General features: G+C 46.1%; 1 protein-coding gene across 4 annotated transcripts in view; it reads right to left on the bottom strand.

The window, feature by feature from the left end:
- The window catches only part of Acox2 (acyl-CoA oxidase 2), a 40,904-nt gene extending 15,923 nt beyond the window's left edge, over positions 1-24,981 (bottom strand). The window contains exons 1-14 of one of the 4 annotated variants that reach the window (XM_021181869.3): positions 24,839-24,855; positions 23,127-23,237; positions 22,780-23,013; positions 22,042-22,204; positions 21,702-21,853; positions 20,775-20,882; positions 18,954-19,073; positions 18,094-18,209; positions 16,712-16,884; positions 15,090-15,252; positions 13,108-13,298; positions 11,419-11,598; positions 8,926-9,031; positions 7,338-7,555 (exon numbers count right to left, since the gene is read on the bottom strand). In XM_021181869.3, the coding sequence (XP_021037528.1) occupies positions 7,338-7,555; positions 8,926-9,031; positions 11,419-11,598; positions 13,108-13,298; positions 15,090-15,252; positions 16,712-16,884; positions 18,094-18,209; positions 18,954-19,073; positions 20,775-20,882; positions 21,702-21,853; positions 22,042-22,204; positions 22,780-22,939 (1,850 nt within the window). In that variant the 5' untranslated portion in view covers positions 22,940-23,013; positions 23,127-23,237; positions 24,839-24,855. Of the gene's footprint in view, positions 1-7,337; positions 7,556-8,925; positions 9,032-11,418; positions 11,599-13,107; positions 13,299-15,089; positions 15,253-16,711; positions 16,885-18,093; positions 18,210-18,953; positions 19,074-20,774; positions 20,883-21,701; positions 21,854-22,041; positions 22,205-22,779; positions 23,014-23,126; positions 23,238-23,584; positions 23,609-24,838 lie in introns of those variants that run through there. The other 3 variants (XM_021181870.3, XM_021181868.3, XM_085828378.1) reach the window with 3 other exon arrangements.
- Between the last annotated feature and the right edge of the window lie 244 nt (positions 24,982-25,225).

Here is a 25,225-nt window from a genome sequence, read left to right as displayed (position 1 = left end):
AAGCCTATCAGAATTACACCAGATTTTTCACCAGAGACTATGAAAGCCAGAAGAGCCTGGACAGATGTTATACAGACACTAAGAGAACACAAATTCCAGCCCAGGCTACTATACCCAGCCAAACTCTCAATTACCATAGATGGAGAAACCAAAGTATTTCACAACAAAACCAAATTCACACATTATCTTTCCATGAATCCAGCCCTTCAAAGGATAATAACAGAAAAAAAAAAAAAACCAATACAAGGACAGAAACCACGTCTGAGAAAAAGCAAGAAGATCAACAAACCTAAAAGAACACAAGAACAGAATGCCAACTTTAACAACAAAAATAACAGGAAGCAACAATTACCTTTCCTTAATATCTCTTAATATCAATGGACTCAACTCCCCAATAAAAAGACATAGACTAACAGACTGACTACACAAACAGGACCCAACATTTTGCTGCTTACAGGAAACTCATCTCAGAGAAAAAGATAGACACTACCTCCGAATGAAATGCTGGAAAACAATTTTCCAAGCAAATGGTAGGAAGAAACAAGCTGGAGTAGCCATTCTAATATCTAATAAAATCGACTTCCAACCCAAAGTCATCAAAAAAGACAAGGAGGGGCACTTCATACTCATCAAAGGTAAAATCCTCCAAGATGAACTATCAATTCTGAATATCTATGCTCCAAATATAAGGGCAGCCACATTCATTAAAGAAACTTTAGTAAATCTCAAAGCACACATTGCACCTCATACAATAATAGTGGGAGACTTCAACACACCACTTTCACCAATGGACAGATCATGGAAACAGAAACTAAACAGGGACACAGTGAAACTAACAGAAGTTATGAAACAAATGGATCTGATAGATATCTACAGAACATTTTATCCTAAAACAAAAGGATATACCTTCTTCTCAGCACCTCATAGTACCTTCTCCAAAATTGACCACATAATTGGTCACAAAACAAGCCTCAACATATACAAAAATATTGAAATTGTCCCATGCACCCTATCAGATCACCTATCAGGACTAAGGCTGATCTTCAATAACAAAATAAATAATAGAAAGCCAACATTCACGTGGAAACTGAACAACACTCTTCTCAATGATACCTTGGTCAAGGAAGGAATAAAGAAAGAAATTAAGGACTTTTTGGAGTTTAATGAAAATGAAGCCACAACATACCCAAACTTATGGGACACAATGAAAGCATTTCTAAGACGAAAACTCATAGCTCTGAGTGCCTCCAAAAAGAAACTAGAGAGAGCACAATTAGCATCTTGACAGCACACCTAAAAGCTCTAGAACAAAAGGAAGCAAATTCACCCAAGAGGAGTAGAAGGCAGGAAATAACCAAACTCAGGGGCGAAATCAACCAAGTGGAAACAAGAAGAACTATTCAAAGAATCAACCAATCAAGGAGCTTGTTCTTTGAGAAAAACAACAAGATAGATAACCCTTAGCCAGACTCACTAGAGGGCACAGGGAAAGCATCCTAATTACAAAATCAGAAATGAAAAGGGAGACATAACAACAGATACTGAAGAAATCCAAAACACCATCAGATCCTTCTACAAAAGGCTATACTCAACAAAACTGGAGAACCTGGATGAAATGGACAAGTTTCTAGACAGATACCAGGTTCCAAAGTTAAATCAAGATCAGGTTAATGATCTAAACAGTTCTATATCCCCTAAAGAAATAGAAGCAGTCATTAATAGTCTCCCAACCAAAAAAAAAGCCCAGGACCAGATGGGTTTAGTGCAGAGTTCTATCAGACCTTCAAAGAAGATCTAATCCCAGTTCTTCACAAACTATTCCACAAAATAGAAACAGAAGGTACTCTACCCAACTCATTCTATGAAGCCACAATTACTCTGATACCTAATCCACAAAAAGACCCAACAAAGATAGAGAACTTCAGACCAATTTCCCTTATGATATCGATGCAAAAATCCTCAATAAAGTTCTCGCTAACTGAATCCAAGAACACATCAAACCAATCATCCATGCTGACCAAGTAGGTTTCATCCCAGGGATGCAGGGATGGTTCAATATACGGAAATCCATCAACGTAATCCAGTATATAAACAAACTCAAAGACAAAAACCACATAATCATCTCGTTAGATGCAAAGAAAGCATTTGATGAAATACAACACCCATTCATGTAAAAGTCTTGGAAAGATCAGGAATGCAAGGGCCATACCTAACCATGATAAAAGCAATCTACAGCAAACCAGTAGCCAACATCAAAGTAAATGGTGAGAAGCTGGAAGCAATCCCACTAAAATCAGGGACTAGAAAGGATGCCCACTTTCTCCCTACCTATTCAACATTGTACTTGAAGTCTTAGCCAGAGCAATTTGACAACAAAAGGAGATCAAGGGGATACAAATTGGAAAGGAAGAAGTCAAAATATCACTTTTTGCAGATGATATGATAGTATATATAAGTGACCCTAAAAATTCCACCAGAGAACTCCTACGACTGATAAACAGCTTCAGTGAAGTAGCTGGATATAAAATTAACTCAAACAAGTCAATGGCCTTTCTGTACACAAAGGATAAACAGGCTGAGAAAGAAATTAGGGAAACAACACCCTTCTCAATAGTCACAAATAATATAAAATACCATGGTGTGACTCTAACTAAGGAAGTGAAAGATCTGTATGATAAGAACTTCAAGTCTCTGAAGAAAGAAATTAAAGAAGATCTCAGAAGATGGAAAGATCTCCCATGCTCATGGATTGGCAGGAACAATATAGTAAAAATGTCTATCTTGCCAAAAGTAGTCTACAGATACAATGCAATCCCCATCAAAATTCCAACTCAATTCTTCAATGAATTAGAAAGGGCAATTGGCAGATTCATCTGGAATAACAAAAAACCTAGGATAGCAAAAACTTTTCTCAAGGATAAAAGAACCTCTGGTGGAATCACCATGCCTGACCTAAAGGTGTATTACAGAGCAATTGTGATAAAAAAAAAAAAAAAACTGCATGGTACTGGTATAGCAACAGACAAGTAGACCAATGGAATAGAATTGAAGACCCAGAAATGAAGCCACACACCTATGGTCACTTGATCTTTGACAAGGGAGCTAAAACCATCCAGTGGAAAAAAGACAGCATTTTTAACAAATGGTGCTGGCACAACTGGTGGTTATCATGTAGAAGAATGCGAATTGATCCATTCCTATCTCCTTGTACTAAGGTCAAATCTAAGTGGATTAAGGAACTCCACATAAAACCAGAGACACTGAAACTTATAGAGGAGAAAGTAGGGAAAAGCCTAGAAGATATGGGTACAGGGGAAAAGTTCCTGAATAGAACAGCAATGGCTTGTGCTGTAAGATTGAGAATCGATAAATGGGACCTCATAAAGTTGCAAAGCTTCTGCAAGGCAAAAGACACCGTCAACAAGACAAAAAGACCACCAACAGATTGGGAAAGGATCTTTACCTATCCTAAATCAGATAGGGGACTAATATCCAATATATATAAAGAACTCAAGAAGGTGGACTCCAGAAAATCAAATAACCCCATTAAAAAATGAGGCTCAGAGCTGAACAAAGAATTCTCACCTGAGGAATACCGAATGGCAGAGAAGCACCTGAAAAACTGTTCAACATCCTTAATCATCAGGGAAATGCAAATCAAAACAACCATGAGATTCCACCTCACACCAGTCAGAATGGCTAAGATCAAAAATTCAGGTGACAGCAGATGCTGGCGAGGATGTGGAGAAAGAGGAACACTCCTCCATTGTTGGTGGGATTGCAAGCTTGTACAACCACTCTGGAAATCAGTCTGGCGGTTCCTCAGAGAATTGGACATAGTACTACCGGAGGATCCAGCAATACCTCTCCTGGGCATATATCCAGAAGATGTCCCAACCGGTAAAAAGGACACATGCTCCACTATGTTCATAGCAGCCCTATTTATAATAGCCAGAAGCTGGAAAGAACCCAGATGTCCCTCAACAGAGGAATGGATACAGAAATTATGGTACATTTACACAATGGAGTACTACTCAGCTATTAAAAAGAATGATTTTATGAAATTCCTATCCAAATGGATGGACCTGGAGGGCATCATCTTGAGTGAAGTAACACAATCACAAAAGAACTCACACAATATGTATTCACTGATAAGTGGATATTAGCCCAAAACTTAGGATACCCAAGATATAAGATACAATTTGCTAAACGCATGAAACTCAAGAAGAATGAAGACCAAAGTGTGGACACTGTGCCCCTTCTTAGAATTGGGAACAAAACACCCAGGGAAGGAGTTACAGAGACAAAGTTCGTAGCTGTGATGAAAGGATGGACCATTTAGAGACTGCCGTATCCAGGGATCCATCCCATAATCAGCTTCTAAACGCTGACACCATTGCATACACTAGCAAGATTTTGCTGAAAGGACCCAAATATAGCTGTCTCTTGTGAGACGATGCCGGGGCCTAGCAAACACAGGAGTGGATGCTCACAGTCAGCTATTGGATGTATCACAGGGCTTCCAATGGAGAAGCTAGAGAAAGTACCCAAGGAGCTAAAGGGATCTGCAACCCTATTGTTGGAACAACATGATGTACTAACCAGAACCCCGGAGCTCTTGTCTCTAGCTGCATATGTATCGAAAGATGGCCTAGTCGGCCATCACTGGAAAGAGAGGCCCATTGGACTTGCAAACTTTATATGCCCCAATATAGGGGAATGCCAGGGCCAAAAGAATGGGAATGGGTGGGTTGGGAAGTGGGGGGCGCCATGGGGGACTTTTGGGATAGCATTGGAAATGTAATTGAGGAAAATATGTAATAAAAATATTAAAAATTAAAAAAAAAGAACTCAAGAAGGTGGACTTCAGAAAATCAAATAACCCCATTAAAAAATGAGGCTCAGAGCTGAACAAAGAATTCTCACCTGAGGAATACCGAATGGCAGAGAAGCACCTGAAAAACTGTTCAACATCCTTAATCATCAGGGAAATGCAAATCAAAACAACCGTGAGATTCCACCTCACACCAGTCAGAATGGCTAAGATCAAAAATTCAGGTGACAGCAGATGCTGGCGAGGATGTGGAGAAAGAGGAACACTCCTCCATTGTTGGTGGGATTGCAAGCTTGTACAACCACTCTGGAAATCAGTCTGGTGGTTCCTCAGAAAATTGGACATATTACTACCGGAGGATCCCGCAATACCTCTCCTGGGCATATATTTAGAAGATGTTCCAACTAGTAAGAAGGACACTTGCTCCACTATGTTCATAGCAGCCTTATTTATAATAGCCAGATGCTGGAAAGAACCCGGATGCCTCTCAACAGAGGAATGGATACAGAAAATGTGGTACATTTACACAATGGAGTACTACTCAGCTATTAAAAAGAATGAATTTATGAAATTCCTAGGCAAATGGATGGACCTGGAGGGCATCATCCTGAGTGAGGTAACCCAATCACAAAAGAACTCACACAATATGTACTCACTGATAAGTGGATATTAGCCCAGAAACTTAGGATACCCAAGATATAAGATACAATTTGCTAAACGCATGAAACTCAAGAAGAATGAAGACCAAAGTGTGGACACTTTGCCCCTTCTTAGAACTGGGAACAAAACACCCATGGAAGGAGTTACAGAGACCAAGTTTGGAGCTGTGGTGAAAGGATGAATCATCTAGAGACTGTCATATCCTGGGATCCATCCCATAATCAGCTTCCAAACACTGACACCATTGCACACACATGCAAGATTTTGCTGAAAGACCCAGATATAGCTGTCTCTTGTGAGACAAGGCCTGGGTGTAGCAAACACATAAGTGGATGCTCACAGTCAGCTATTGGATGGATCACAGGGCCCCCAATGGAGGAGCTAGAGAAAGTACCCAAGGAGCTAAAGGGATCTTCAACCCTATAGGTGGAACAACATTATGAACTAACCAGTACCCCAGAGCTCTTGACTCTAGCTGCATATGTATCAAAAGATGGCCTAGTCGGCCATCACTGGAAAGAGAGGCCCATTGGACTTGCAAACTTTATATGCCCCAGTACAGGGGAATGCCAGCGCCAAAAAGTGGGAGTGGGTGGGTAGGAGAGTCGGGGGGGGGGGGGGAGGGTATGGGGGACTTTTGGGATAGCATTGGAAATGTAAATGAGGAAAATACCTAATAAAATATAAAAAATTTAAAAAAATATAACAGAATGAATACTGCTTGTATTCTTGACTCTAAATTTTACAGGATCAACTCTACATTTAAAGGTATCTATTGCTGCTTTATAAATCAGTATATAAATTACTTAGTCCAAAAGATTATCTTGAAGCTAAGGGAGTATCAAAATAAATTAATTAGACTTGGTACAAATTTACTTAAAGCACATTCAACAGGGACACGGATATGCATAGCCTATACATAAGCTGGACGTGGATATGCATAGCATATACATAAGCTAGACACCCCTCCACCTGAACACAGAAGAGCACGTGGTCAGCAGTTAGAAAGCTCTGAGTGTTCCTAATTCCTCAGCCTAGTCACGCATGGTACATAAGTTCACTCATATAAGCGAAACTTCTTCCTCAGCAGAACAGGGACATTAAATCCAGTTCCAAGGCTGTACGGATTAAATGAGATGCTGCATATGATAGTACGCAAACCTCGCTAAATGCTGGTTATGATGAAAATTGGTATTAGCATGCTCATATGTAGCAGCCTTGATTTTATTCACACTTCTTAGACATTACTCCTTGTGAATGTTGAAGAGTTCAAGCGAGGGACTAATTTATCCCTTTTTGGGGGGATGGAGTTTTAAGCCAGGGTTTCTCTGTGTAACCCTGGCCATCCTGGAACTCACTCTGTAGGCCAGGTTAGCCTCAAGCTCATAGAGAGCTGCCTACCTTTGCCTCTTGAGTGCTGGAATTCAAGGCATGCATTACCACTGCCTGGCCCTAGTTTATTCTTTTTTCTTTTCTTCCTTTTTTTTTTTGTTTTTTTGTTTTTTGTTTTTTGAGACAGGGTTTCTCAGTATAGTCCTGGCTGTCCTGGAACTCACTCTGTAGACCAGGTTGGCCTCGAACTCAGAAATCCGCCTGCCTCTGCCTCCCAAGTACTGGGATTAAAGACGTGTGCCACCATGCCCGGCTCCTAGTTTATTCTTAAGCACATTGATTTCTAACTTTCTCCCAATTCCTCTAAAGTTTCTTTCATTAAGTCCTGATGCTTTCTTTGGTATAATTGTGCTAAGTGTCAGCTTGTCCAGGCCCCAAGTTTGCAAGGTCTTGGTGTGAGAATTGGCCCGCGCACCAGCGTCTAACATGGTTTCAAGTACCAATCACTCACCGGATCAAGGGAAGCAGGTCTAGGAAGGCTGTTCTTGCCATGTCCACTTGGGCCCCAGACAGGAAGCCATCATGCAGAAAGTCCCCTGAGTTAGTCAGAATACCGTTTAAGGCATAGAGGTCACAGAGGTTCTGAAGCACACGCTGAATCTCTGGTTCGTTGTCTAGTTTCTCCACAGCTTCCTTGAAATTCCTCACAGAGATGAAGTAGCAGTGAGCCTATGAAGACACAAAGATGCGCTGACACTCATTCCCATATCCACAGATCATTCTGGAAACTTGGCAAGATGGCTGGAGTATGTGTGTCTCCTCAAGGACTGGTCGTAACGTTTTGTCTTGTTCATTCCAGGTGTCACTGGGGTGTGTGTGTGTGTGTGTGCGTGCGTGCGTGCGTGTGTGTGTGTGTGTGCATTGGAGGCTGGGTAAAGTGTGAAACTTGGCCTATGGATTCCTCACTTTGCTCAAGATAGTTTTAGAAGCATTAGAAAGTAGAAAGAATACATGAGCATTGGAGGCTAGCCTGGGGTACTTGAAGAACAGCAGCCTCACTTTTCTCAAGAAAACAGCTACTTACTGTTTTCCATGTTAAGGCAGTGTGTTCATGTGTGTGCACTGTGGGATGTGGCTTGAGGTACGTGTGAAAGGCATCCTAGCTGAAACTAGGTATTCACTAGGCTATGGAGAGGTCTGACTCTGTTGGCTCTTAACCACTTTCTGGTTCTCCCCACGCCTGCACCAAACTCATGGCGGAGCCACCCTCAGGATGGACGCTTCTTCTAGAAAGAGGCTCTGACCACTCCTCCCAAACTGTGCAGTCTGCCCCTGCCAGGGAAAGAAGTAGCCGCCTTACTAGCATCAGAAGGCCTCTGGCCTCCCAACCTCCTCGTGCCCTCCCTGCTCCGCCTACCTCACTTTAGCTTAAATCTGCTTCGGCATGCCCTCAGGAAGACCTGTAATGCCTCCCAGGCACCTGGAGGCACCAGGCCTTTTCTTCCTGCTTTGATACCTCCTGCTCTGTTTGCTGGGAAACCTTTCCCAAGTTGCTACCACCCTCAGACAGCCAACTGCTGCATGAAGTCTTAGCCCATTCACCCCTTTCTTCAGGCAAGTCCTTTGGGCTCTGTAGGGAGTGTAACGAGCAGCCATTTCCTCCCCTATCCTTGATTATAGCTGTTTGCTGGCAGTATCTTCGCTGTTTTGTATTCAGTGCTAGCACAGAGCACATGCTCAAATATTTGCCGATTGATAGTGAGGTTTGCACAAACACCAAGGATAATGGAAATTGAATCAGACATCCCAGGATTGCCTGTGGGGCTAAGGAGAGACTTGACCTGCTTTTCTGTCTGGGAGGAGCTGTTTGAATGACCTGAAGCAAATCCAGTAGAATCGCCTCACTACCTCTTCCTAAGAGCTGCCAGCAAAATGCTTTGGAAATAAGTCCTTTGGTTAAAATTCTCTGGACTACAAGAGAGGAGGGCAGTCCCTGTGGGGCAGGGGTGAGGAAGAATGTGAACTCGAGTTTTCTTAGAACAGTGTCCTGCCTGGAAGAGAGAACACATCCCAGAGGCTTCAGCTGGCAGGCAGCTCACCTTAGCAGCCTGAAGGTGTATGACAGAAGTCTGGTTCCAAGCATCGTACTGGTCAACCCCGGATCTCACGAGGGTCTGTGTGTGCTGTGCTGCATCTCTTATGAGCCTAGAGACCAAAGGAAAGAGAGAACTGATGGGCTGCTGGAGTCTCTCACTGACCTGTCTGAGAGCTAACTGCTTTATAAATGTCTCTTTAAGGGCAGGCATTCCCAATGTACGGTGGGAAAAACTGAGTCCCAGAGAAGTTAATTAACTTGTTCAGGGTCACACAGCTAATAAGGAATAGGGCTAAGGCTTTCCTTTTTCTCTTTTGAGACAGTGTATCGCCTAGAGTGACCTGGAACTTCCCACCCTCTTGCTTTAGCCTCCTGGGGTCCCCCCCCACCCCGCCCACCTTAGGGTTTCAGGTAACTTCAGGCCATTCTGTTGGTTAGCTCCAATGGCCAGACAGGGAGAATATTTGTTTTTTATTTCAAAAGACAATTCTGTTAGAAGTCCTACCTCAGGTATTGAATTACAAAACTAGAAAACCACCCCCCACCCTGGCCCTGTGAGCTGCTAACCTAGTCATTTGCTGTTCTGTTAACCTTCACTCTGTTTTCCACCCCTGCGTGTCCGTCTGACCCTTGGAATTTTGTTGTAAAGCAAACTGTTTATTAAGCAACATTTACTCTGCTTTGTCAGGGAACTGATAAGCAGACGGCACATTGAGTTCCAAGGCAGAAGCACAGAGTGGCCTTTTATTCCCCTTAGTCTGTCTTTCCCTTCCCCAAGCCTCCCAGATATCTTAGCTCTGTGTGCCTTGCGTAGTCATCAGGCTAGTTTCCTGGTGGATCCCCACTTCTGATCACAATGCCTGGCAAGTGGTAAGCATTTAAAAGTATTGTGCAATGAACAAGCAAATATCTCAAGTTGCCATGATCCTAAAGCAGCTGTTACCCTCTCTGGGACACAGGCTGCAATGGAAGCTTTCTTAGTAGATGTTGGAAATGTTTGCTCCAGTTGTGGCATTCTGTTCTGAAGCAGGTTTCAGAAAGTTCCCTTCTAGTAGTTGAATCTCTGCAGTGATGGGGGTTGCCTTTGTGCGTCTCCTTCCTCAGCTTCTGGAACACTCAGTCATGTTTGACATATAGTCGGTATTGGTGATACTTGTTAAATGGCAGAACGTACAAGTTCTTGGGTTTTTTTAAAAATAGAATTCATGTTCTGGGTTGGAGAGATGGCTCAGCATTAAGAACACTGGCTGCTCTTCCTGAGGACCCAAGATCAAGTCCTAGGATCTGCAGGGCAGCTCATAACGTTCTGTAACTCTAGCTGCAGGGCATCCAGTGCCAACGCTGGCATCCATGGCCCTGCATGTCCATTTGTATGCATGCATACAAATACTCATACACAGAAAATTAAAATAAACAATAAAAAATTCACGTGCTTAAGCCAGGCATGGTGATACATGCCTTTAGTCCTGGTGCTGAGGAAGCAGAGACAGGCAGATCTCTGTGACCTTGAGGGCAGCACAGTCTACACAGTAAGCGCCACAACAACAAAGAATATTGTTCTTAAAAAAGATCTATGTATTTTCATGTATTTGTGCTTCTGTGAGTTTATGTGTAACATGTGCATGCAGGCACCCATGGAAGCCAGAAGGGGGTGCCAGGTCCCCTGGAACTGGTGTTACATTGTAGGCAGTTGTAAACTACCCCGTGTAGGTGTTGGGAATCCAGCTAGAGTCCTCTGCAAGAGCAGTAACTTCTCTTAATCATTCAACCACTCCTCTAGCTCTGGGTCCTCGGTTTCAATCACGTTCCCTGGCCTCTACTAGACCCCGAAAATAACCTGGTTCTTCTATTCTGAGGTATAATCACACCTTTGAAAATTACTTCCAATGTTTGTTTGTTTGTTTAATGTGTGTGCACATGTATTCAAGTGTGTGTGTGTGTGTTGCAGGATGCATGTACTTGCATAAGTCCCCCTCTATCACTCCCTGCTGTACTCCCTTGAGCAGGGTTGCTCAGCGTACGTGGAATAAAGCTGATAACCAGCAGCGCTGGCTTTACAAGGACTCTTAGCTACGCCTGGATATTTCACATGGGTGCTGTGGAAATAAACTTGCCTCTGAAAATTACTTTTAGATTGTGGGAGATCTCAGACTTAAAGCATCACTTACTCTCCTTGTTTTGACGCGCAGATCATTTCATTTACAGTGATTTGTGTTTGAGTGCATTTGTGACATTGGAAATCACCACAGGAACCTAAAGGTTCAGGGCATTCCCATCACTAGCCAGAGGGGATAAAGAGACGACTGTGGTCCATGGCTGAGGGTGAGGTGTCCCTTCTTCTGTCGCCATGGAGACAGGAGCTAAGAGGTCTGGAGAGGCTGGGGATGGCAGGGGTTTGTAGAGCACTGCCCAGTGGTGTCCACCAGCTGGTCTGAGAGGTGCCAGTGTAGGAGCCTACCCCTGCTGGGATGCTGCTGACTTCTTGGCACTAGCTTACCTGGCAGACACATATGCCCAGGCTGTGGTATAGACTTCTGGACAGAGGAAGTCAGCTGCTGTCTGGGCTGGGCACCTGGCTGGTTTTGGTGTGGCGAGATACATGACAGACTGAGGGAGAGGCTTCTGTGGTATGGATCCTGGGGACACTTGAGCCTGCAGGTAGCTCTTCATCAGAAACCTGGGGTTAGGAGGGAGCAGAGACAGATGAGACAGTGTGAGACTCTGTGGGGCCCCCACCCCAGCTGCCCTCACTCCCACGGGCATGCATTTTTATGCTGTGCTCCAGTGGGGAGAGCCAGGAGGCCTCAGCCCAGCCTCTTCCTGACAGCCACTTTTCATCCCAACCCCGGGGCCACCATCTTCTGTAGGACCTTCACTGAGATGTACCCAAAGTGCTATGCTCTTTAACAAGTGACAGGGGCTGCAGAGCTGGGCCAGGCTCTCTTGGATCCCTTGTGATGCTTGTGCAAGAAGAAGCTTCAGCATCAGGTCCTCTGCTTCGGGACCTAGGGTGTAAGTACAGTGTGACCTTTGCACAGAGTCAGATGTATGAAGGGATGCTGGCGTGAGGAAGATGGACAGACAGCAGCTCCAGGCTGCTTCTGTGTGAGGCCGCTGTGCTCAGACGACTCCGGCCTCCCATTGGCTCCTCTCAGACCACCGTGAAGCTCTAGAATTGTCTGTGTCTCCCTTTGTCTCACTTTCCCTAGGACCATGGGAATGATGCTACTTGCCTAACAGCGTGAGCATGTAGAACTGAATGAGGCACTTGTGAATTGCTTGTCAAGTGTAGGCTGCAGGTTGCCTAATGCATGCTCTTGCGTTATTTGTATAATGTGGCAAAGAAAAATCCAGTAAGTGCTATATATTGTATTTGCCAGTGAACTCCTTTCTCCTTGGATATTGAAGTATTTGCTCTGTTCAATTGCCAGAGAATAAATGAGTGTGAGAGAATCGACCATCAGAAACAGCTCGCGAGAAACAGCTCGCAAGAAACAGCGTGTTTGGAGGAGGCCAGTGTGGTTTCCTCCTGCCTCTCAGGGTGGAGCCTTGTTCGTGTTTGCTCTTGGCTGAGCCTGGAATACTTCAGTGAGCAAGACAGGAAGGTGCCTGCCTTCAAGGAAGTCCTGGTTTAGCTAGGAAATATGGCTAAAAAGCTAAGCAAAAACTTGTAGACAATTACAGATTGTGATAACTTCCAAAAGAAGTTTTAGGTGGTTTTAGGTGGCAGGGGTCAAGGGTGGCGTGGGCAGCAGGGGCAGGAGGACCTGAGCAGGTTGGATATGGAGATAGGCAGCATCTGGGTCATAATGACTTGAAGATGCAGTGCATACTGTGGCGTTTCCTTCAGGTACAGGGAGGCTAATGAACCATTTTAAGTGAGACAAAGATACAATTTTCTTTAGGCTTGGCCAAGGGCTCCCTGATTGCCTATGGAGAAATGAGGACAGAGGAGGAGCAAGAGTCCGGGATGGAGCCTGATGCTATTGTCTGTGTGAGACAGATAGACGGCCCAGCTGGGAACAGCAGGTAATCTGGGGGAAGTGGGCAGACTAGGGACACACTGGGATTTGGACAACCCTCCGAAGGTACTTTCCCAAAGCTTACTTCCTCCGTGGCCTCCCTGAATGGAACCTTAGGGGGCTCCCAAGGGTAGGGCAGAGGTCTGGAAATGTCTGGATTTTACCTGGCCACTTGCAGGTAGAGCACCGTATTCTCACCCTCATACGTGCAAGAGGCTATCGCTTGAGTGACCAGTGTCGGTAGGCCGCTCAGCTTTGAGTAGCCATGTCCCCCGCAGGCCCTGCGGCAGATCTCTGTTCCCTGAGCACAGAAGTCTGAAAACATGGCCTTCATGCCAGTGCTCAGTGCATGGAGCTGCAAGAACAAAGGAGTAGAAGGACCCTGTAGTACCATCCAGGCTTGTACTCAGTACTTGCAGCATGCTGTCCATGGCTGTGAGATTGGTGCCATGCTTATCTTGCTGTTTTGTGAGGTGGCAGACAAAGCTAATACTCAGAGGTTAAGGATCATGCAAAGACACACAGTTATAAAGTGTGGCCATGGGCCTGTAAGAATGAAGGAAAAACCTGTTCTAGACACAGTGTCGCCAGGATCTTCAGAAGAGGGGGCTTCTAGGAGTGGGCCCATTGTTTTATAAGGCTCATGGGAACTTGCCAGTAGGCAGAAGTTTGGAAGAGTTGCCAGTGAAGGCATGTGTGTACCATCAGCCCATTTCCTGGGTTGTAGGAGGGTGCCATGGTCCACCTGTCCACCCAAACTTATTTGTTGAAATCTGAACCCCAAAGTAATGGAGTAAGGAGTAAACCTTTGGCGTGGATTCCGGGAATCCTTCATTAGGAGTGTTAGTGGATGCAATGGCTGTAATACCTTCTCCAAAACTTGGGCTGAATTACAATTGCTGCCTTTGGAAACTTTCCTGCCACTGACCCCTCTGTGTATGTGTGAGTGTGTATGTGCACATGTGTGCACGCATGCAGGTGTATGGCCACAGTGCATGTGTGGAGGTCAGAGGACAACTAGCAGGAGGAACCTTTCTCTTTCTACTATGTGAGTTCTAGGAATTGAACTGAGGTTGTCAGGCTTAGCAGCAAGCACCTCTCCCCACTGAGCCATGTTGCTGGCCCTATAATTGTCGTCTTAACTGTTTTAAGAGGTGATTGGGCCTTGAGGGTTTCTGGGCCATGGATAGGTTATGCTGTCATGGGACTGAGTTCTATATTGTGGGAGTTGCTTTGTTATAAACTCAAGTCCCCTTTCTCAGTGCCCTCCACTCATTCTCTGCCATCTTACCACACAGCAGGAAGGCCCTTACCAAGCAGTCAGTATGACAGAGGCTGGGCACCTCCAGAAGAGTGAGAAATTAATTTGTGTTGTGTGCAAGGCACTGCGTTTATGAAAGTTTGCTGGGACATCTGAACAGCCTGGCAGAAGATGCCTTCAGCAGCCCGGCTTAAGGTTTTGGTTCTTGAAAACCCCTATCCATCTTTCAGGCTTTTACACCCTTGGGAGAAAGGCCTCCTCTTCCTTCCTATTCTAGTTTCCTTACTTGCAAATTAAGAATGTAAATGATGGATACCATGGACAGACTTAATGATGCAATGCTTTCAAGTCATAGCGCCTACACAGAGCGAAGGCGTTTGTGAGTCCCAGCCTCACCAAAGACTGAGGATATTGAACCCATGCACAGCTTGGAACACAGTGCTCTCTCTAGGTCTGATATATTTTTGGATTTTTCAAAGGCAAAGCAGAGCCTGTGAAGTGTGCATACTATGGTGAAGGACTCTGGGAAGTCTTGGCAGTTGAACACATTGATGGTTCTGTTATTTTTGTTGCCAGTAGGATAAATCAGATTAATGCAGGCAAAAGTATGCCATCAAATGCATTCAAATGACTTTGGAGTTGTTTGGGTTTCCATCATATACCATGGATTGTGTATCTGTGTCCTCCACCCTGGCATTACCTCTAACATTGTTGGAACTCTCTAGGGGTCAGGGGCCAGTGGATCTCCATATTATGGTCCATTTTCTCTGATGCCTTTAACATTGGGAGACTGAGGGCCTATGGGAGCCCAGCTGCAGTAATTTCCCCACAACTGGAACAGCATTTGCCACCCTCTATAAGCAGTTCCCAGGAAGCAGAGTGTACCTCAGGCAGGAGGCTGAAGTCTCTCTTCAGAATATCACTGTAGGAACTGTGGAAGAATTGTAAGAGGCTGATGGCCATGAAATGCAAGGCATAGCTCACGGCAAGCTGAGGAAGGAGTTTCTGCTGCTGCGTCTGGTATTCCAGGATTTTTGCCTCTGGGTCACTGAGCAGAGAAAAGAAGCAAAGGTTTAGGAGTTCACCTTGACACTGTCAAGCCATACAAATGGACCACTGAAAGGCTGAAATGAGGCTACTGGGTTTTAAACCTCACCTACCACCAATATCCATATGTATTTTTCTGTATAAATGTCCACAGCATATACAACCATTATCTTAGCTGAAAGTCTGAAAGGTTCTGAACTCCAAACAATCAGGCCCCAAAGACCAGATGAAGGAGTGTGGTCCTGCCCCACTGATGACTCATGACCCTCCGTGTGCCTGCTGTGTTATAGGAAATGCATTGAGCTTAACAACCCTTAGGCTATGAACTTGGGTCCAAAGACACATAAGAAAAGGAAGTCTTCTATGTCCATCTCTGTGACATAATCAGGGTGAGATACCTCTGCTCCCGGGACAGAGTAATGGCGTCTGGAATTCAAGCTTTGTGGCTTTATCATATTTGACCCTTACCACCTCTGAAACTCTGCCTGTCTCACCTCTATTTTATGGACATAGAAGCTGAGGAAGAAAGAAGGGTGTATGCCCGTGGCTGCATGGCATCTAATCCTCAGTATGTTTATGGCAGGCTGGTGCCATGCCTGGGGCCCATGGCATCAAATAACGCCAGGTCCTAGGGCCGCTCAGTCCTGGTGACCTCACTAAGTACAGGCAGGACACAGACCTGGGAGGGCCTTATCAAGCCCAGGGCCAGTCAGCAGGGCTGGGAGAAAAATTCTCCTGAGCACCATGAACTGTTAGGCTGTGATGTGCTGTATCCCCACTTCCTGTTCTCACCATGGTTTGCTGCATCTTGAGAGTGTGTGTCCATTTGGGACCTATCCCCAGAGACTGTTGTTTCCATGAATTTTAAATGTAACTAGTGTATTCTTCTTGGGAAGAACACACACACACACACTCTCTCTCTCTCTCTCTCTTGGGTGTCATAGAGCAGCCCTTGCCATTCTGTGCCATGGAATGGAGGGAACAGGAGCCAGATGCAGTGCCGATGACAAGAAAGGGTCTAGACCAAGCTTCTCATAGCCAAGCAGCATGAGTTCAGCCTCATGCAGTTGGAGGCCGTTGGCTTTTACCACATACAACCTGACAACAACCAACCAGCCTTGACAACTGGCAGACACAAACACTCTAGCTAGCCATAGGCATGTAGAACAAGCTGGAACTCAGCAAACAGTCTGAGCAGATGGTGCAGGGTGGAAGGTATGGTCACACAGAGCCTGATAGGGCCACACACTGATAAGGAACAGGTTAGACCACACAGTCTGTCAGTGGAGTAGAGGGAGCCCGAGATCCCATCTGAACTGCATACATGTGTGTGCGTGCGTGTGAGTGTGTGTGTATCTGTGTGTGACCTGCCCCAACACCATGGCTCTGGGAGAGCTGGTGTCAGTGTGGGACTGAGTGTTAGCTATGTCTGCCAGGGTCAGCCTTTGGGTGCCGCTTGCCTAGGCCGAAGACGAGACTGGTGGCGGATTACTGCATAGCGCACAGCAATGGTGCAAGCCTTCTGGAGGGAGGGTAGCAATCCTTTATACAGCAGCTGCACCCGTGTCACCAACATGCCAAGATAATTGCTCTGTGGTGTCCCAAGCCTCTGGTAGGTACCATCTGGCAAGACCTGTGTGCAACAAAGACAGATTCTGGGTTGGAGCCAAGTTACCCCAGGCTGTACCTCCATGAGCTTCTGTCTCTGCAGGCATCCCACTTTTCCTCATCTGAAGCAGACCCCTGGTGCAGCATGATCACTGACACGTAAAAATGCTTGCATGGGAATCCCCATCTTTTACACCTAAAGAGGTAAAGCTGGCTAATTAGGACTTTCTTTCTTTCTTTCTTTCTTTCTTTCTTTCTTTCTTTCTTTCTTTCTTTCTTTCTTTCTTTCTTTCCTTTCTTTCCTTTCTTTCTCTCTTTCTCTCTTTCTCTCTTTCTTTTTCTTTTTTGAGTCATCATGATCTTTGGGGTGACATGTCTCTGGGAAACCTAAGAAAATGGGGATGGGGGTTCCAGTCTTAGGAGAGTTGGCTGTTTTCCTGCTGTCCAGGGTCTGTGGAACCATCTGTGGATAGGAAGGAGCAGGTCCAGTAGAAGTATCTATGAGAATAGATTGGAGTATCTGTAGGTTGCTTCTCTGGAATTGTCTTGGATGTAGATTTTGAGTAAACATCTGGACTTGGCAAGATGCTGAGTGGAGTTTATTTGGTCCATGAGAACCATCTGAATGGGTTTCCTTTCTCTCTTGAACCCAGATGAGCCACCGTTTGAAGGAAAACGCAATGCACACTTAGTTCAGAAACAACGGACACTCAATCACTGAGCGCAGCAACTAAAATCCTAACTTGTAAGCCTTATTAAATCTAAATCCTCCGGTGGCGAATCCTGATGGATCTGCCATTGAAACCAGGAGACACTCGCAGCTACATCTTTTCTTCATGCTATCCCCATAAAAAAAGCTAATTAGGACTTCTGTCAGCATCTGGGGCACATCTGTTCTCTAATTGATTTCAGGAAAGCAACACGTTCGCCTTCAGCTCCTCCCCCTTCTGGGGATTGCTTCGTCACTGTACCTTATGACTACTCTGAAACCATGTGCTAAGTATTTTCTCGTGGGAAGTCTTAGGCTTAAAGTGGCAAGATTTTCCAGACACCATTGTGCTCCTAAGCTCAGTTTTATCTTGACCTGTGGCACCCCTGAAACTCTTTTGGGGAGAAGTGGGATTGTGGTCCAAACTCAGCTTTGCTGAGGCAGACCCAGAGCCTGTGGCAGCTGTGTAAAGGGAAAGTCCCTTTCCTAGGCAGTCTGGGTTCATAGCCCTCCCAGGTATCTAACCTCTGCAAAGCGACTGAGCATGTTCTCTCTGGGAACCCTCACGTGGTTCAGTCGCAGGAAGCCATTGTCTATGTTTTCCAACCCCATCTTGGGGCCTATGTCCCCAACTGTTATTCCTAGAAGAGGGTAGAGATGAGAATGTCAGTTGAGTGCATGCAGTATGGCAGGTGTGTATTCATGCACACAGATACACACAGACACATAGACAGACAGACAGACAGACACACGGACACACACACAGACACACACATACACATAGACAGACACACACAGACACACACACACACACAGACACACACACAGATACACACAGACACACATAGACACACACACAGACACAGACACACAGACACACATAGACACACACACAGACACAGACACACAGACACACACAGACACACACACACAGACACACACACTCAGACACACACACAGATACACACAGACACACATAGACACACACACAGACACACACACACGGACACGGACACACACACACACGGACACAGACACACACACAGACACACACACAGACACACACAGACACACACAGACACACAGACACACAGACACACAGACACACAGACACACAGACACACAGACACACACACACACACACACACACACACACACACACATACTGTGACTCAGGCATCAGTAAGCAAGCTGAAGTCAGACAGATGCTGAATCTTATACCAGTCTAGCATCCAGATCACATTAGCTCTGTCAACTAGATCCCTTCTAGACAAGGGAGACATATCCAAGCTTCTCTGTGTCTCTTGGAGATTCAGGACTGGGTAGGTTGGTGGGACCATCTTCCAGGTGGGTGGATGGGTCCTTGAGGAAGCAGCGGGGATTACCTGGCAGTGGGGTGTGGTTCTCTAGGCTCCGGATGGGCACAATGAAGGCATGCATGCCATGCCGGACTCCTAAGCAGATCAACTGGGCTAGGACCACAGCATGGGTGACTGTCCGTCCCACTGAGGCAGAAAGAAGAGAGTCCTATCACTGGAAGCCCTATGTATCATGTCTTGCTCCAGTCTGCTGGGTTTAGGTTGTTGATAGATAGACACCTTTGGGTCCTTGGAAAGTCACTGATGACAGAAAAATTTGTCACAAAGATCCTGGCTAGAGCAAAAGTAACTGGCTTGGTAAGGAGTTTGAAGTGAGTAAACTTTTAAAGACTTTTTGTGCCCGACCACAACAGCTAATGGACCACTCCTCTGTCAGCCCCATCATGAGTGCAACCATTTATTATCAAAACCCAGCTAGAGCTTAGCTCTTGGCTGAAGTAAGAGGAGTCTTATTTTCCATATAAGGACACTGAGGCTCAGAGTACAGAGTGACACGCTGAAGGTCTGGAGGGGCAGAGCTGGAATTTAACCACATCTGCCTGACCTTAAAGATGGGTTTCTTTTCCCTGGAAATTTGATATTGGCTGCTCACTCATCTCTGTCCCCCTTACCTCTCCTGTCCTTGTCCTGTCCTTCTCCTCTTCTTGCCTTGCTTTTCCCATTCTGTCCCCTGCCCTGCTTTCATTGAGTGCACATATTTAGTCAGTTTCCACACCAGGTGTTTTGTCACTGGGTCTCCAAATGCTACAGTGCACTCCTTAGAAATGATGTCTCAAAGGGGCTCTTGGTAGGATCCTGTCTTAGAGCTCAGAGATGGCTGCCACCTTGTATCCATCCATGTGATTGGAGCTTGTCTGGGTGTGGAGTGGCAGGGAGGATTTCTAGTAACTAGTCACAGAGCATGTGCTCTGCTCCAGTAGGTGGCAATCCTACTGTGTTAACTCGGGAGGCTAGATGTTGTTGGAAGCCTTTGGGACACAACTAGGTGGTGTGTATGTATGGGGTATTGTGTGTGTGTGTATATATATATATATATATATATATATGTGTGTGTGTGTGTGTGTATACACACACACACAAGTGTGTCTGGGTGGACAGTGTATGTACTCTATACATGTACAAGTACCTATGACAGGGCAGTGTGCATATTTTTGTGTACATGTTTCTGCATGGAGGCAATGCATGTGTACAGGTCTAGGTGTGTCTGTATGGGGATAGTGTGTGCTGTGTACATACATATGTGTATTTGGGAGGTTGTATGTGTTGTATGTATATGCACAGATGTGTCTGTATGACAACAATGTGTGTGTTGAGTACATGCATATTTGTGGGGGGCAATATGTTTACATTTGCACCGTGTCTATGTATGGGCAGTGTGTACATATTGCCTATGTGTGTCATGGAGCAGTGTGTGTATGTTGTGTAATGCACGTGTGTCTACGGGAACAGCTCCTGATGTGTATATCTGTGACGCTGGAGGGCAGAGTGTATTTCTGTGTGTTGAATGCTTGCATATCTGTATGTGGGGGTATTGTTTGTGTTGTGTGCATTTACACATGTGTTGTCTGTGGGCAGTGATGTGGCATGTTCTTAACCTCATTGCCCTCAGGTTGGGTGCATTTCCTAATCTACTCAAAACTCCTTTGGGACCTTCCAGTCACTAACTACGGAAATTCTTAGCATCTTATCTATTTCAGTTGATCTCAAAGCGAGTAGCCTAGAACAGGAAATCAACCTGATGTCTGTTAGGCATCAAAGTTAGTGCTACTCAGCCCCGGCTTTGTTTTCCTTGAGGAGAGACAGGGAGGTAGGAAGGAGGATACTCACAGTCCCCAGGCCACCACTTGATGGAAGTCAGTGTAGGGCTGTGTATCACAAACTCCTGGGTGGTTGCATCATAGGTGGCTTCAGTCTCCAGGCCCTGCAGGTATGTCCCTTGGGATCAAGGAGGAGAGTTAGACTACTGGACCAAGGCTGGGTACTCACTTGTGAGTAGCTTCTGGGTGGGCCTGGGGCTCGATAAGGTCAGCTCCTGACTGTACTCACAGACCTATCTCCTTTTTATCTGTGGGCTGTGTGAGGACATATTCTGATGCTTCCAAAAGAAATGACTTGCAATGGTGTCATCGTTTGGAGGCTACGTTTGCTGAAAGGACCCTGATATAGCTGTCTCTTGTGAGACTAGGCCAGGGCCTAGCAAACACATAAGTGGATGCTCACAGTCAGCTATTGGATGGATCACAGGGCCCCCAATGGAGGAGCTAGAGAAAGTATCCAAGGAGCTAAAGAGATCTGTAACCCTGTAGGTGCAACAACATTATGAACTAACCAGTACCCTGGAGCTCTTGACTCTAGCTGCATATGTATCAAAAGATGGCCTAGTAGACTATCACTGGAAAGAGAGGCCCATTGGACTTGCAAACTTTATATGCCCCAGTACAGGGGAACGCCAGGGCCAAAAAGTGGGAATGGGTGGGTAGGGGAGTGGTGGGGAGGGTATGGGGGACTTTTGGGATAGCATTGGAAATGTAATTGAGGAAAATACGTAATAAAAAAATATTAAAAAAAAAAAAAAAGAAATGACTTGCCCCCTGGTAGCTCATACAGTGCATGTGACATTGGGAAAAGGCACTACTTCCTCAGGACCCTTGACTGCCATCTGCTGGGATTTTTTGAATTAGTCTGCACATCTCTGAACTTGAATAGGCCTTCCAGAGTTGTACATTACCTCTGCATGCAGCAGCTTTGGCTTACCATGTCCCAGCTCTGTCTGGGCATATGTTGTGATGATTTGGAAGTTTTTGCCGAGTTGGCACCATTTAGCAATCTGTTCATCTGAGCCCAGGCTTCTGATAGCATTCATGGCAATACCATGTAAGCTTAGGTTGTTATATCCAGCAAGGACTCTGTGGGGGAAGAGATGCTATAGATGACTAGCCTGTGGAAGACAGGTCACTAAACTTACAACCTGGGTAGGGCTCAGGAGGGAAGAGGCATCAGGCATCCTAGTGTTCCAGTAAGTCCTTCTTTACTGTTTGTTTGGGGTCATGGGTTGCAGGCAAGCCTTTCTGATGAGGCTGCCCTGGATGAGCACCTGTCAGCATAAATGCGTTCAGGACCATCTTCTGACCAGCCCAGGCTCCAGGCTAGCTTCTCAAGATGGAATCTCTTTTGAACTGCATCCTCATATAGCTCATCTCGGGTCATGAAGTAAAGATGCTTCAAATTAAACACTGGGTCATGTTGGATGAGGCTTTCTGCAGCAGAACAGAACAGAGGGGTTTGATGGGCTTGGATAAGGTTCCTGACAACATCAAATTTTCCCACACACTAGCCTCATGGTGTTGGAAAGGAAGCCAGCTGTCACTGTCATTTAACAGATGAAACAATTGAGACCCACAAGGAGAGAAATGTGCTTTGTCCACTCCTGCAGAGCTCTGCCAGGTGTGTGGTGTCAAGGATTAGTTTGTTACTCGAGAGAGAACCTAGGTTTATGGATAGAACTCAGTTGGTAGAAGGGCTGACTAGAATTCATAAATCTCTGGGTTTAATCCACAACACTGGTTCCCATGCACCATAGGATCATGGCATGGTGGCCTGCATCTTTAATCCCAGCACTTGAGAGATGGAGGCAGAAGAATTGGAAGTTCTAGGTCATCCTTGGCTACATCACAGTCTGAGGCTAGCCTGGGCTACATGAGGCCCTGTCTCAAAACAACGAGCAACAACAACAGAAAGGATTCTTAGTTAAAGGAGTGCAGAATTGGTTACCAGACTGTTCTAGAGAAGCAAATAGGTTCAAATCCAGCTCTTGGCCTCCCACTCTGCTTACCAACTCTCCTCCGAAGCTCAGTGTTTGGGATGCCTCCATCAAGGATGTTGGTGAGCCGCTCCACACTGAAGGACGGGGAGTGCCTTTCACTGTCTATGTCAGGGTGCACTTCCCTGCTCCAGGTCTCCCCCAGTGACACTCGATCCCCTGGGTTCCCCATCCTGGATCTGCCTGTCTCAGGAAGGACTTGGCTTCCTTTAGGGTCTGCTCTGAACACCGGAAGGTACCAAGAACCTGTGTGCAAAAGGTGTTGTTTAGGGCTGGGGTCAGCCAGGGCCTTTCTTGGCTAGCTGAATGACAACACACTCCCACCCCGACTTCATGGCTACTGGCTGTGGTCTACATACTGTTCACAAGTGAATGCAATCAATATTGTTCTGTCTGCAGTAGCCAAGGTCCAGACGGTTTGACCACAGAGCTTTCGCATCCTCTGTAGTTTGTAGTACATCTGGGACAATCTTCATGAAGTCAGTGGGAGTTATGTGGAAGAGAACAGGTTGAGCGAGTGACTTGTACTAGAGGTGGCTGGAGTCCAGCACAAAGCAGATACCTTGTTCACACCATACCTTCCTGGGAGGTTCACTGCCTCTGGCTCACTAGGAGGGACCCACACACCTCATTTACTTCTCAATTCCTGTGATATCTATTTGAACACTGTGGAGTGAGGCCTGATGGTATTGGTCTGTCATCCCATCTACTTGGCAGGCAGAGGTAGGAGGATCATAAGATCTACCTGGAGTACAGAACTAGTTCCAGTCAGGCTGGGTAATTCAGTGAGACCATGTTTCAAAACAGTAGTAGATACCTGGAGAGTACTTGCCTAGCCTACAAAAGGCCCCGGGTTCAATTCCCATAGTGTAGAAGAAGAGAATGAAGGAGAGGAAGCCTGTAGGAAGAAGGAAGAGGAGGAGAAAGCTTGCTCTCTTCCTGTGAAGTGCTTTCTCTCTGGACTCCTATGTCCCCAATAGCCAATATGGGGCCTGCTTCCTTCACAACAAACCCTTGGCCTTTTAGAAGTCCCCATCCTCCTCAGTGAATGAACAACTAGACTCATCCATCCACCTTCTTTGAGTCCCCTTAGCCCTATCTGTTCCTTGCCATCTCCTTGGCCACCACTCTGCCACTTTCCCCTCTTACCTGGCTCAGTGTCTCATTTTTCTTTTCCTGCTTGTCATTGTAACTGTGCAGAAGGGAGTTAGCTTGTAGAAAGGAGTCCTAGCACGACCACTTGCTTCCCTCCAGCTAGCCTGCATGCTTTCCTCCCGACTTCTGCCCCTCTTGTTTCTTCCGTCTGAGGCTCGACTCCCCAGTGTTCCTAGTGAGCTCCAGCTTGCAGAGACCTCACAGTAGCTCAACCCTCCTCCCGACATCAGCATTCCTGTGAGAACTGGCCACCCCTTATGCACGTTTGCCCCCAGCACTCAGTGCTAGGGAGGTGGCTCTGTCTCCGTGGTCCCAGAGCCTGGCTGTCAACTTTCCCTGCTGCCTGTCACCTGTTCTCTTTTCCTTCATCCCCTGAGCCTGAGGATACAGTAAGGGTCCAGTTATTTCACAGAGAGGACAGGACTGAGGAAGGGGGTACCCTTGTAAGGTCACAGCCCCTGGCAGTGGGTGTATGGGGTACTGACAAGAGGCCTGGCGTATACAAGGAGCCTTTTGTCTGCCTGCCTTCCTGTGAAGCTTCCTAGCTGCCTCCTCGTTTTGCCTCTGGCTTCCTCTGTGCCAGATGCTCTTGCCTCCTGGCTGCTCCCTAACTCTCCTGGTCAGTCTTTGCCAGGACTCTGCCTCTGCCTGGACACCCTTTCCTCAGATGTCACCATGACTTCCTCTGTCTTACTCAGTGCCAGCCCTCAGTGAGGTTCCTTGCACCTCCTTCAACACCCAAGCCCTCAGCCCACATTGCTAATCCCCTCTCTGTCTTAACCTTTAAACAGGCAGGGCAAGTAACTCGTTACATTTTGTTATTGTGGTCACCACTTTCCCCCATCCATCTGTAAACAAGAGGACTAAGGGCAGAACTGAGAGCCATTAAGAATGCCCGCCACTTTACTGCCATTACCTTTGGTATGTTTTGTCAGTTCTCTGGCTGGCCTGGGACTAAACTCTTGACTCACCTCTGGCCTGGGACAGCACTGTAAGCTGGGCTGGTCTCTTCCCTATAGGCCCAATCTTCAGACTCTTGGCCACACCCCTTTCTCCTCCTGAAAGGGCTGGTATTTACAGGCTCTGCCAGAGTATTGCATGAGGCCCTGCTGTTTCCTGCCAGTGTCCTTGGGCAAACGGGGCATATTGTATCAGGTGCCAGGCAACTCTGGCATGACTCAGCTTCCAGTCTTAAAGGATCCCTCTGAGAGGTGTGTCCTGTGTCCAGGTGGTGTTTCCACTGTGAAATTCTGGACCCGTCCTGCCACCAAGGAGGCAAGCTAGTCACATCACAGTGAGCTGA

The sequence above is a fragment of the Mus caroli genome, unplaced genomic scaffold (genome assembly GCF_978045245.1).
Source record: "Mus caroli unplaced genomic scaffold, Mus_caroli_1 scaffold_12, whole genome shotgun sequence".
NCBI lineage: Eukaryota > Metazoa > Chordata > Mammalia > Rodentia > Muridae > Mus > Mus caroli.
Note: the sequence above shows the minus strand (reverse complement) of the source record. Positions and strands in the feature narration are given on the sequence as shown.